At 43.0% G+C, this 12,879-nt stretch overlaps 1 protein-coding gene across 1 annotated transcript; it reads left to right on the top strand.

The window, feature by feature from the left end:
- Positions 1–7,834: 7,834 nt before the first annotated feature.
- Positions 7,835–9,093, top strand: LOC129116493 (general transcription factor II-I repeat domain-containing protein 2A-like). The gene is made up of 2 exons (XM_054627357.1): positions 7,835–8,817; positions 8,971–9,093. Exon 1 carries the CDS (start codon positions 7,842–7,844, stop codon positions 8,814–8,816), a length of 975 nt encoding a protein of 324 aa, XP_054483332.1. The 5' UTR covers positions 7,835–7,841; the 3' UTR covers position 8,817; positions 8,971–9,093.
- The last annotated feature ends 3,786 nt before the right edge of the window (positions 9,094–12,879 follow it).

Raw genomic sequence — 12,879 nt, 5'->3', positions numbered from 1 at the left:
CATGTGAACCAAACTGTGGTTACTTGCCCCTATGCTAAGATACAAATGCTGGCAATGACGCCTTCTTCCAAATTTCATGGATACCTGCCCCAGTCAATGTTCACTACCGGCAAAACGCTGTGGAACTACAGCATATTTTACCAATGTTTAGATACTCTGTTCAAAACAGTGAACTTTCTGTTCAAAACCTAACTTATCAGTAATTTAGATCACTGTAGATGGAAAGATGCTGCATTTGGACAGACAAATGAAGTTACATGTTTGAATAAGAAAAAATATTTAGTTTATAGTTTATTTATTTTATTTTACAGTAATTTAGATTTTTTTCCCCCTGTGCACCATAGTTCTTGGTGAATTGGCATGGAATTACTTTTTTTACGTAAAAGCAACACTACATACAATGATCTGTACAAAACACAGAGGATAAGTTTTGCAATGCAAAACACCTGGTGGTCATTTCAGCTAAAGACCTACTCAGCTAAAGACCTACTCAGGTGTTTTACATGTAATTTGTGCCTCGTTGAAAAAGGGCCTTCTTTGGCATTTGCTTTGGACTTCTTTACGTAGTTGGTATAGGAAAATGGATGCAGCAAGAGCAAGAGCAAGAGGCAGAGGCAGAGGAAGAGGTGGAGGTGAAGGTGGAGGTGGAGGTGAAGGTGGAGTAGGAGGAAGAGGAAGAGGTAGAGGAAGAGGAAGAGGAAGAGGTGGAGGTGAAGGTGGAGGTGAAGGTGGAGTAGGAGGAAGAGGAAGAGGTAGAGGAAGAGGAAGAGGTGGAGGTGAAGGTGAAGGTGAAGGGAAGAGGTAGAGAGGTGGAGGTAGAGGAAGAGGGAGAGAGGAAGAGGGAGGAGAGGAGCAGCAGCAGCAAGGACAGTTGTATCTGATGAAATCAGAGCAACTGTCATCGACCATGTAATCAATCATGGTCTGTCCATGAGGGAAGCTGGTCTGAGGGTTCAGCCGAACTTGCCAAGATCAACGGTGGCATCAATCGTGAGGGTTTTCACACAAACTAACAGGTACTATACAGTATTTACAGCATTCTGACTGATGTGTTTGTAACAGTAGTAATGTGATGTGAGAAGTCTCCAAAACTCTCCTGACGTATCAGTGCATTTGTGTCTGACTCACTATTGTAGGACCCAACGGTTGCCCCACTCAGGTGGAAGGGGAAGAAAATTCACTTTGCCACAAGAAAATGCAATAGTGCAAATGGTTATTGCTAACAATAGTATAAGGCTAAGAGAAATTTGTGCAAACATCATCGCAGACATTGGTGTATTTGCCAACATTGAGAATGTTGGCACCACGACCATCGCCAGAGTGCTGAAAAAGCACCAAATTCGAATGAAGCAGCTTTACACTGTCCCCTTCGAGAGGAACTCTGAGCGGATAAAGGAACTCCGGTACCAATACGTCCAGGTAAGACTGAACACAGGACACACTGTCATGTTGATTGTGATTTTGCACAAAACTGTAAGCTATGCCATTTTTGTCTTATGGTATCTTGTGTATTCTCTAATTTCCTGAAGAGAGCCATGGAACTTGAAGCCAGTGAGAATGAACATGCGTTCATCTTTGTGGATGAGGCTGGCTTCAACCTGGCAAAAACACGTCGCCGTGGAAGGAACCTGATTGGGAAAAGGGCCACGATAGATGTTCCAGGCCAGAGGGGTGCGAACATCACCATGTGCGCAGCAATTTCGAACGATGGACTGCAGCTGCAGAAGGCCGGCATAGGCCCATACAACACCGAACGCCTAATTGCCTTCATAGATGAGCTTTACGAAAGGCTCACAGCAAGAGAGGTAGACAGGCAGAATCTACCAACGTATGTAATTGTATGGGACAATGTGGCCTTTCACCACTCCCGGCAAGTCACAGGGTGGTTTGCGGCGCATCCTAGGATGAGGTCACTTTTCCTTCCGCCTTACTCTCCTTTCCTCAACCCCATCGAGGAATTCTTTTCGGCGTGGAGATGGAAGGTCTATGACCACCGCCCTCAGGACCAGATGTCCCTATTAGAGGCAATGGCTGCTGGGTGTATGGACATAGCCCCAGAAGATATCCAGGCCTGGATAAGGCATTCCAAAAGATTTTATCCACGTTGTATGGCAAGAGAAACCATACGTTGCGACGTAGATGAAAATTTGTGGCCAAATGCGGAGGATAGGAGGGATTAGCCCAATTCTGCGCCACTGTTGGGCTACTGTAATATACAGTATGTGCAGGTTTTGTGCATTGCATTTTTTGTTAGAACACATTTTTTGACTTTGTAATGTATTTTCTGTTTTGTGTAACACTTGCACTGTGACAAAATCTCCAAAAAGTAAAGCACAGTGAAAAAAACTGTTGTGTTTGTGATTTGTTTCTGGATCATATATTACGTACTTACTGTATGTAATTTGCATTACAAAAACTGAAAATTGTTATTCTCAGTTTCTCATAAAACACTTACAGTATTTACTGTATTTACAATTACAGTACATTTACCACACTCAATTGTGACATCTTTTGTGGGAGGTAAACCGACATATGAACACTGTCAGCAGATACTTGGCTTGGATTGTCATACTGTAATATTACAAACTTTATTACTGTAGTCCAAAGAAGTGTTTGTCTGTGTTTTTTCTCTTTTTTTCAATGCAACACTACAGGAAATCTATGCCAAACTGGAGGACACAGCAACATTTTATATATGCAATTGGCAATGCTTCAAGATGTTAGTGTTTTTTAGGTCATAGTGTTCTGAGAGGAAACATGTGTTAAGTTATGGCAGCATTGTTTGTGGTGTGGTTGTTGTAGTGCATTTTGCACCAAAGGTTAACAGATATGCAGAGGTGTGTGTCTCTAAAGCCCACTGTGTTAAGTGATAGGGAAAAGTGACCATAGTATGGGTACATGACCGAAAACGATAGGAAAAAACTGTAAAGATATATCCAAAAACCATGCAAGGAGAGAAGAGGAGGTCATTCAATCCATCTTGGTACAACACGTTTTCATGGCTTGAGTACTCACTTATGAAAGACTGCGCTTACTGCTATGCATGCAGACACTTCTCTTTGCCTAGCACGTCAGAATCCGTTTTTACCTCAGAATCCGGCTTTTCACATTGGAAAAAAGCAATGTATAAAGATGCTGGCTTTAAGGTGCATGAAAAATCAGATTCTCATATTACTGCCATGTTAGCTTGGAGTGAACACAAGAAGGCTGCACTTACAGATGCTTCTGTATTAAACATGCTCAACAATGAGTACAAAAGAAGGTTGAAGAGAATCGCAGTTACATTAAAACTGTTGCAGATGTACTGCTTTTGACAGCCACACAAAATATGGCACAAAGAGGGCACCGTGAGTCTGAGCAATCTGACAACAAAGGGAATTTCTTAGAAATTCTTGAAATGATTGCTAAACACAATCCCATGGTAGCCAAAAAATGAAAGCAACAGGCAATGCAAAATACACAAGCAATACCATACAAAATGAAATTCTGCAGTGCTTAGCCAGTATGGTGCAGGATTCCATTGTGAAAGAAGTGAAAGAGAGTGAGGTATTCTCCATCATCGCTGATGAAACCAAAGATTTGCAAAAAAAGGAGCAGCTGTCATTAGTACTTCGATATTATTACAATGGGGCTGTTCATGAAAGCTTCCTTGAAATGCAGCATGCACAACATCTAGATGCTAAGGGGCTTAGTGACATGATCATCAAGTGCTTAGAAAGCTATGGCCTTCAGTATAAATCAAACCTTGTTGGACAAGGTTATGACGGCGCCTCAGTAATGAGTGGTAAACATTCGGGTGTGGCAGCCAGAATTAAGACAGAGGCTAAAACTGCGTTTTATGTCCACTGTAATGCGCACTGTCTAAACCTGGTCTTGGTTGACACTGTAAAGTCAGTTCCAGAGGCAGATTGTTTCTTTTCACTGCTTGAAAAGATCTATGTATACATGTCAGGCTCTTATGTGCACCAGAAATGGCTTACTGTCCAGAAAGAGATGTATGGTGGCACACCTAGAGAGTTACAAAAATTAAGTGACACAAGATGGGCATGTAGAGCAGTAGCTTGCAGGAATTTGATGGATAGATTACCAGCTGTGTTGTGTGTTCTTCAAAATATAAGTGCAGAAAATCACAGAGACAGGTCCATTGATGCTAGAGGTCTGCTTGCACAGATTGACCTCACATTTATAGGCCTCCTTGCAACCTTCCGAAAAGTTTTCGGTGACACAAAGCTGCTTTCTGAACTGTTGCAGTCACCCTCAGTTGATTTAGCTATGGCAGCAGACATGGTGGAGTCACTTCTTGATACTTTTCAAGAGTATAGGACTGAGACATTTACTGATAAACTGTGGCATGACATAGTAGAGACAGCCAAACAGTGCAACATAGCTGTTGAGAATGTTGAGAAGAAAAGAGCACATAAAGTCAGCACCAAACTTGGTGGGTCGTATGTGACATGTACTATAGGCCTGCGCAAGGGTAATGCAGACAAAGATTCATTCAGGCAGGGACTACTCTACCCCATCCTTGACACCTTAGTTTCTGAAATGGAAAGAAGGTTCTCAAAAATGAACTGTTCAGTAATGAGAGGTATACAGGCCTTAAATCCTAAAAGCAGTACATTCCTCCAGGATGACCAGGTCTTTGACTTTGGAACAATATATGGGTGTGATAAGGAGGATCTTACTCATGAGCTTCACCAGGCTAGAAGAATTTTGTCAAGGAAAGCTGAGAGTGGGGCGGCACAGTTGGGAAACATCCTAGATTTAACAGTGTTTTTGGAACCATACCAAGAGGTGTTTGTTGAGCTCTTCAGGCTATGCAAAATAGCTCTAGCCCTCCCCAGTCAGCAGTGCTGCATGTGAGCGGAGTTTTTCAGCTCTAAAGCTCATTAAAACTCATTTGAGGACAACCATGCTAGACAACAGACTAAGCCATTTATCTTTGCTAAGTATTGAGTCAAGAAGAGCGAGGGCACTCAACATGGATGATTTTATCAAAGTGTTTGCAAGCAAACACAAGAACAGGCGAGTGCACTGTTTTAACCCTCCTGTTTACCTAAGCTTAATAGTCCATGAGCCAGGGTCTGTACCTCCAACCATTGTTGCACATGTTAAGTTTTGCACAGTTTTGTTAACCCCTTAACGCCTGGTGTCACAAATATGCAACAAACTGTTTTAGTCAGTCAACCAGCCGAGATAGCATCTGCATTCCCCAATGCCGGTTAGTGCATATTCGCTACGGACCTAGGAACCTTCGACAAGCAGTTGTTTCCCGTGGGACCGCAAAGTGACGGACCTGTTAACTCTTTACGTACAAGGATAAATCCGTTATGCTGCTCACGATAGGAGTTGGGGAAGTTCAATCCTGTGATAATTTTAAGGTAAGTTGTGGTTAGATAAAAATACTCACATGCTTATTGTGTGCTTATACACTTGACGTAATGAGGTGAAATGTGTGTGATTCGTATTTTTGAAGTTATCATATTTAGCTTTGTAGCATATTAGCGACAGTAGGCAGTTAGCCTAATGCTAACCACTAACCAGCGCTATTTAGTAAAACTCTTTTTGGGCGGCTTATCTAGGGAATCCACTGTATTTTGCTAAGTTATTTCAGATAATCATTATACTGACACTACGCTGGGATGTGAATACAACTGCCATTTATTTTTATGTAGACCTGAATGAAACCCTCCGTTTTTTACGGCAAGAGCGCAAGCGCGACGACGCATCGTAAGGGCACTCCCACAAGACAGTGAGGATAGTTGTCTGAGTGACAGTGCAGGCAGCGATGAGGAATATGTGCCAAGGCCAGGTGATGAGAGCAGCAGTGAAAGGGACAGGAGCAGCAGTGATGAGGATGTTGCCAAGCCAGGTGAAACAGGATTCAAAATTAGCACCAGCCAATGCTGGTAAATTAGAAGAGGTTGTTTCCAGAACACTATAGAAGCCATTTTCATTCATTTTCAGAAATACATAGTCTATATATTTACATTTTGTGTTTTAGATATATCAGTGGATATGCATTAGGCCTACAGTTGTACTTGATTTATTTATACATAATTAAAATCTGGTCAAACATTTCTAAAATAATACATTCCAAATACATGACTTTTGAATATTTTCAAAGATGGATATATAGCTTTTTGGAACCAAACTCTTAATTTTGGTGTTGGCTGGTAGATTTTCTAATGGCTTATTCTGATCCCTGCAGATGAGGGTGAGAGGAGCAACAGTGAGGAGGAGGAGGCTGAAGGAGACGCAGGCAGTGTGGGCAACGGCGGTGAAGGTGTTCCGGGGAATGAAGAGAGCAGCAGTGACGAGGAAGTGGTTGCTACCACCAGTGGCCAAGCTGCAAGAAGGAAACAAAATAGACGAAACAAAGAAAAAGTGACATGGAAAACAGTGAAACAGACTCAAAGTTCTAAAAAAACGTGCCAGTGTGGCAAGGGTCCCTCCCCGACAGTGACTCAATTAGACAGCCCATTGATTATTTCAGAGACTTTTTTGACCTTGACCTTTTAGCGCTTATTGTCAATCAGAGCAATCTGTACAGCACCCAAGAAAACCCCAACCACGCCCTGAAATTAGATGTGAAGGAACTGGAACAGTTCATTGGAACCGTTTCGTATATGAGTGTGATCCGCTTACCACGCTCTAGGACAGGGGTGCCCAACCAGTCGATCGCGATCTACCAGTCGATCGTGGGCGGAGTTTCAGTCGATCGCGAGAAGTGTATGACAAAAAAAAAAAAAAATACAAAATAAAAAACACTAATCAAATCATTGTTCATGAGAGGCCAATGTGTATTTTCATAATAATAAAATGAAAAATAAAAATAAGTATGCAGGCAACCTTTTTATTCATGCTAGAGTCTGATTGCTGGCCATGGTTTGCCACGGTTGCTAGGTTGTAACCAGGGACTCTACAGCGGGAAGACGTAGCTGTCAGTTGAAGAGATAATGTCGGAAGCCAAAAAAGCTAAAACTTATCACTTTCATCGCGAGTGGGAAGATGATTACTTTTTTACTTTTTCAAATTCAAAGTCGGTTTGTCTGATCTGTAATGCTGCTGTGGCCATTCCGAAGAAGGGGAATTTGGAGCGACACTTTCTTACGGTTCACAAGAAGTATGCTAGTGACTTCCCGGCGAGATCAGCTCTACGGACTGAGAAGGTTTCTGAGCTGAAGAGACAACTAGCCGCAAAGCAGGCAGTGTTTACGAGACCTGTCAACAAGAGTAAAGCTGCCACGGTAGCGTCTTACCGTGTCAGTAGAGTTCTGGCAAAGCGAAAAAAAGTTTTAAAGATGGCGAAGTTTTCAAGGAAGCTTTTTTGGAAGCCGCTGACACGCTTTTTGCTGACTTCAAAAACAAGAAAGAGATCGTGTCCTCTATTGAAGATATGCAGCTGTCCAGGAACACCGTTACAAGGCGGTGCGAGGCCATGTCAGGGGATATAGAACAGCAGCTACAAAATGACATTGACGCCTGCCTTTGTTTTTCCTTGCAATTTGATGAGTCGACTGATGCTGTGGATGTGGCGCAGTTGTGTGTTTTCATTCGGATGGTTTTGGCGACATGACGGCAAAAGAGGAGCTCCTGACCATTTTGCCTTTGAAAGGGCACACAAGAGGGTCAGATATTTTTGACACTTTTATGGAGTTCGTCAGCAAGTCTAATCTACCTCTCTTCAAACTGACATCCATCACAACTGATGGGGCTCCATCTATGGTTGGGCGCACTGCTGGGTTCGTTGCTCTGTGCAAGCTTTCGGAATCTTTCCCGGATTTTTGAGCTACCACTGCATCATTCATCAACAACAGCTGTGCGGCAAGATTTTAAATATGAAGGACGTCATGGATGTTGCGATGAAGATCGCTTGCTCTGTTCGGGCCAGGAGTTTACAGAGGCGTTTATTCCGTGCCCAGCTGGAGGAGGCAGGTGCAGACCACACAGATCTGCTGCTGCACACCGACGTCAGGTGGCTGAGCCGTGGCAGATTCCTCGAAAGATTTTTGGAACTTTTGCCCGAAATTAAAGAGTTCCTGAAACACTCAACAACCCATGCTGTTGCTTATTCCCAGCTGGATGACGGTCAGTGGCTCACTGATTTGGCCTTTCTCACCGATGTCACCAATAAGATCAATGACTTGAATCTCGAGCTGCAGGGGAAAGGAAAGCACATCGCCAACATGATCAGTTCAGTGAACGCATTTAAAACAAAGTTACGCCTGCTGTTAAGCAGGTTGCAGCGGTGTGACCTGAGGAGTTTTCCACACATGGAGGCAGAGCTCCGCCGCCAGGGCAAGGAAAGTGTGGAGCTGTCAGATGCTTATGCGCAACAAATTCAAAGCATTCTATCGGAGTTTGAGCGCCGGTTTGCGGACTTTGCTTCCATTGAGCCCGTTGCCCAGTTCCTATGCTTTCCATTTGCAAATGTTGATGTTGATTGCATTGCCCCCCAAATAGCCACGCTCTTCAGCCTGGACGGCAGTGCTGTGGAGAACGAAATTCTTACTCTCACAAATGACATTGAGCTAAAAGCAAGAGCAACACCTGGCATAAGTGGCGAATTTTGGAACCTGTTGCTGGAAGAGAAGTATCCAAGCCTCAGACAATGTGCACTGAATATGTCTTCCCTTTTTGGATCAACATATTTGTGTGAGTCTGCCTTTTCTCACATGAAAATCATCAAGTCGAAGTACAGAACGACATTGACTGATGACCACCTTGCGGCCTGCCTAAGGCTGGCGCTCAGCTCCTACCGCCCGGATTATGAGAAGCTTGCTGACTCCTCCCAGTGCCAGAAGTCTCACTAAGGTAGAGAAGTTTTCTTTTTATTAATATTATTATATTATTCTTATCTTGAATTAGGCATAGTCCTATTCATATATTGTACTTTGAAGAGTATGTTACATCTTCACATCCACATAGTTTGTACTTAGTATTTTCCTATTTTTATCTGTTTTCCAGTTGAATTTGAATCCATCTGCCGGTTTCTCTGCCAGTGCCAATGCCCCGTTAAGCATTCTGAAATACTGGACTTCCCTTCTCCTCCTGCCTGCTATGAAGTTATCTCTACTTTTGTGTGTGTGTGTGTGTGTGTGTGTGTGTGTGTGTGTGTGTGTGTGGACTGGCCTGGCTGGAGTGTGTGTGTGTGTGTGTATTAATTGTGGTGTTTTATTTAGATTTGGATTTTTTTTGACTGCACAGCCTTTTCTGGAGTTCTTGGCTGCTCTTTTCTGTAGTTTTGGTGTGTCTGATGTGACAGAGAGAGAGAGAGAGAGAGAGAGAGAGAGAGAGAGAGAGAGAGAGATGGTGTGAAGTTCTTGTGAGCTTGTTAAGTTCTGTTTTGACAACCTATTTTTTGACACATTGATCATTTCCTCGTTTATTGGACTTAACTTACTGTTTATTCTCCTGTGCAAATAAAAAAACAACTACATTTGACCTGCACTCGGGGTTCCTTGTTACTTGTTATTGCCCGGCCCTTGTGTTTGACTTGGTAGATCTTGGCATGTCATGAACTTCAAAAGTAGATCTTGGTTAAAAAAAGGTTGGGCACCCCTGATCTAGATGCTAAGGGGCTTAGTGACATGATCATCAAGTGCTTAGAAAGCTATGGCCTTCAGTAAATCAAACCTTGTTGGACAAGGTTATGACGGCGCCTCAGTAATGAGTGGTAAACATTCGGGTGTGGCAGCCAGAATTAAGACAGAGGCTAAAACTGCGTTTTATGTCCACTGTAATGCGCACTGTCTAAACCTGGTCTTGGTTGACACTGTAAAGTCAGTTCCAGAGGCAGATTGTTTCTTTTCACTGCTTGAAAAGATCTATGTATACATGTCAGGCTCTTATGTGCACCAGAAATGGCTTACTGTCCAGAAAGAGATGTATGGTGGCACACCTAGAGAGTTACAAAAATTAAGTGACACAAGATGGGCATGTAGAGCAGTAGCTTGCAGGAATTTGATGGATAGATTACCAGCTGTGTTGTGTGTTCTTCAAAATATAAGTGCAGAAAATCACAGAGACAGGTCCATTGATGCTAGAGGTCTGCTTGCACAGATTGACCTCACATTTATAGGCCTCCTTGCAACCTTCCGAAAAGTTTTCGGTGACACAAAGCTGCTTTCTGAACTGTTGCAGTCACCCTCAGTTGATTTAGCTATGGCAGCAGACATGGTGGAGTCACTTCTTGACACTTTTCAAGAGTATAGGACTGAGACATTTACTGATAAACTGTGGCATGACATAGTAGAGACAGCCAAACAGTGCAACATAGCTGTTGAGAATGTTGAGAAGAAAAGAGCACATAAAGTCAGCACCAAACTTGGTGGGTCGTATGTGACATGTACTATAGGCCTGCGCAAGGGTAATGCAGACAAAGATTCATTCAGGCAGGGACTACTCTACCCCATCCTTGACACCTTAGTTTCTGAAATGGAAAGAAGGTTCTCAAAAATGAACTGTTCAGTAATGAGAGGTATACAGGCCTTAAATCCTAAAAGCAGTACATTCCTCCAGGATGACCAGGTCTTTGACTTTGGAACAATATATGGGTGTGATAAGGAGGATCTTACTCATGAGCTTCACCAGGCTAGAAGAATTTTGTCAAGGAAAGCTGAGAGTGGGGCGGCACAGTTGGGAAACATCCTAGATTTAACAGTGTTTTTGGAACCATACCAAGAGGTGTTTGTTGAGCTCTTCAGGCTATGCAAAATAGCTCTAGCCCTCCCAGTCAGCAGTGCTGCATGTGAGCGGAGTTTTTCAGCTCTAAAGCTCATTAAAACTCATTTGAGGACAACCATGCTAGACAACAGACTAAGCCATTTATCTTTGCTAAGTATTGAGTCAAGAAGAGCGAGGGCACTCAACATGGATGATTTTATCAAAGTGTTTGCAAGCAAACACAAGAACAGGCGAATTGCACTGTTTTAACCCTCCTGTTTACCTAAGCTTAATAGTCCATGAGCCAGGGGTCTGTACCTCCAACCATTGTTGCACATGTTAAGTTTTGCACAGTTTTGTTAACCCCTTAACGCCTGGTGTCACAAATATGCAACAAACTGTTTTAGTCAGTCAACCAGCCGAGATAGCATCTGCATTCCCCCAATGCCGGTTAGTGCATATTCGCTACGGACCTAGGAACCTTCGACAAGCAGTTGTTTCCCGTGGGACCGCAAAGTGACGGACCTGTTAACTCTTTACGTACAAGGATAAATCCGGTTATGCTGCTCACGATAGGAGTTGGGGAAGTTCAATCCTGTGATAATTTTAAGGTAAGTTGTGGTTAGATAAAAATACTCACATGCTTATTGTGTGCTTATACACTTGACGTAATGAGGTGAAATGTGTGTGATTCGTATTTTTGAAGTTATCATATTTAGCTTTGTAGCATATTAGCGACAGTAGGCCGTTAGCCTAATGCTAACCACTAACCAGCGCTATTTAGTAAAACTCTTTTTGGGCGGCTTATCTAGGGAATCCACTGTATTTTGCTAAGTTATTTCAGATAATCATTATACTGACACTACGCTGGGATGTGAATACAACTGCCATTTATTTTTATGTAGACCTGAATGAAACCCTCCGTTTTTTACGGCAAGAGCGCAAGCGCGCGACCGCACGTAAGGGCACTCCCACAAGACAGTGAGGATAGTTGTCTGAGTGACAGTGCAGGCAGCGATGAGGAATATGTGCCAAGGCCAGGTGATGAGAGCAGCAGTGAAAGGGACAGGAGCAGCAGTGATGAGGATGTTGCCAAGCCAGGTGAAACAGGATTCAAAATTAGCACCAGCCAATGCTGGTAAATTAGAAGAGGTTGTTTCCAGAACACTATAGAAGACATTTTCATTAATTTTCAGAAATACATAGTCTATATATTTACATTTTGTGTTTTAGATATATCAGTGGATATGCATTAGGCCTACAGTTGTACTTGATTTATTTATACATAATTAAAATCTGGTCAAACATTTCTAAAATAATACATTCCAAATACATGACTTTTGAATATTTTCAAAGATGGATATATAGCTTTTTGGAACCAAACTCTTAATTTTGGTGTTGGCTGGTAGATTTTCTAATGGCTTATTCTGATCCCTGCAGATGAGGGTGAGAGGAGCAACAGTGAGGAGGAGGAGGCTGAAGGAGACGCAGGCAGTGTGGGCAACGGCGGTGAAGGTGTTCCGGGGAATGAAGAGAGCAGCAGTGACGAGGAAGTGGTTGCTACCACCAGTGGCCAAGCTGCAAGAAGGAAACAAAATAGACGAAACAAAGAAAAAGTGACATGGAAAACAGTGAAACAGACTCAAAGTTCTAAAAAAAACGTGCCAGTGTGGCAAGGGTCCCTCCCCGACAGTGACTCAATTAGACAGCCCATTGATTATTTCAGAGACTTTTTGACCTTGACCTTTTAGCGCTTATTGTCAATCAGAGCAATCTGTACAGCACCCAAGAAAACCCCAACCACGCCCTGAAATTAGATGTGAAGGAACTGGAACAGTTCATTGGAACCGTTTCGTATATGAGTGTGATCCGCTTACCACGCTCTAGGATGTACTGGTCTAATGCATGTCGAGTAGACCAGGTCGCTGATGTGATGCCCCGTGACAGGTGGGAAGAAATCAAACATTACATTCATTTCAATGACAACACGGCAACCAACAACAGTGACCGGCTGTTCAAAATTAGGCCACTAATTGATTCACTGCTCCCCAAATTCCAAGCTCTCCCTCAAGATCAGATGCCAGTCGCCGCTGCTGAATTTTCTCCGCCGCTGCAATAAAAATCCTTCTCCTAATTTTTTTTTTTTTTTTTTACGTAGCTCCTTTTAGAAAATATACAGCGCGTAACGTCAATTGCGCAGCACGCGGCACA

The sequence above is a fragment of the Anoplopoma fimbria genome, unplaced genomic scaffold (assembly GCF_027596085.1).
Source record: "Anoplopoma fimbria isolate UVic2021 breed Golden Eagle Sablefish unplaced genomic scaffold, Afim_UVic_2022 Un_contig_8727_pilon_pilon, whole genome shotgun sequence".
Lineage (NCBI taxonomy): Eukaryota > Metazoa > Chordata > Actinopteri > Perciformes > Anoplopomatidae > Anoplopoma > Anoplopoma fimbria.
Note: the sequence above shows the minus strand (reverse complement) of the source record. Positions and strands in the feature narration are given on the sequence as shown.

What these genes read in the sequence shown, in the direction of transcription:
- LOC129116493 (XM_054627357.1), top strand. Translation starts at nt 7,842, where the DNA reads ATGAAGGACGTCATGGATGTTGCGATGAAGATCGCTTGCTCTGTTCGG.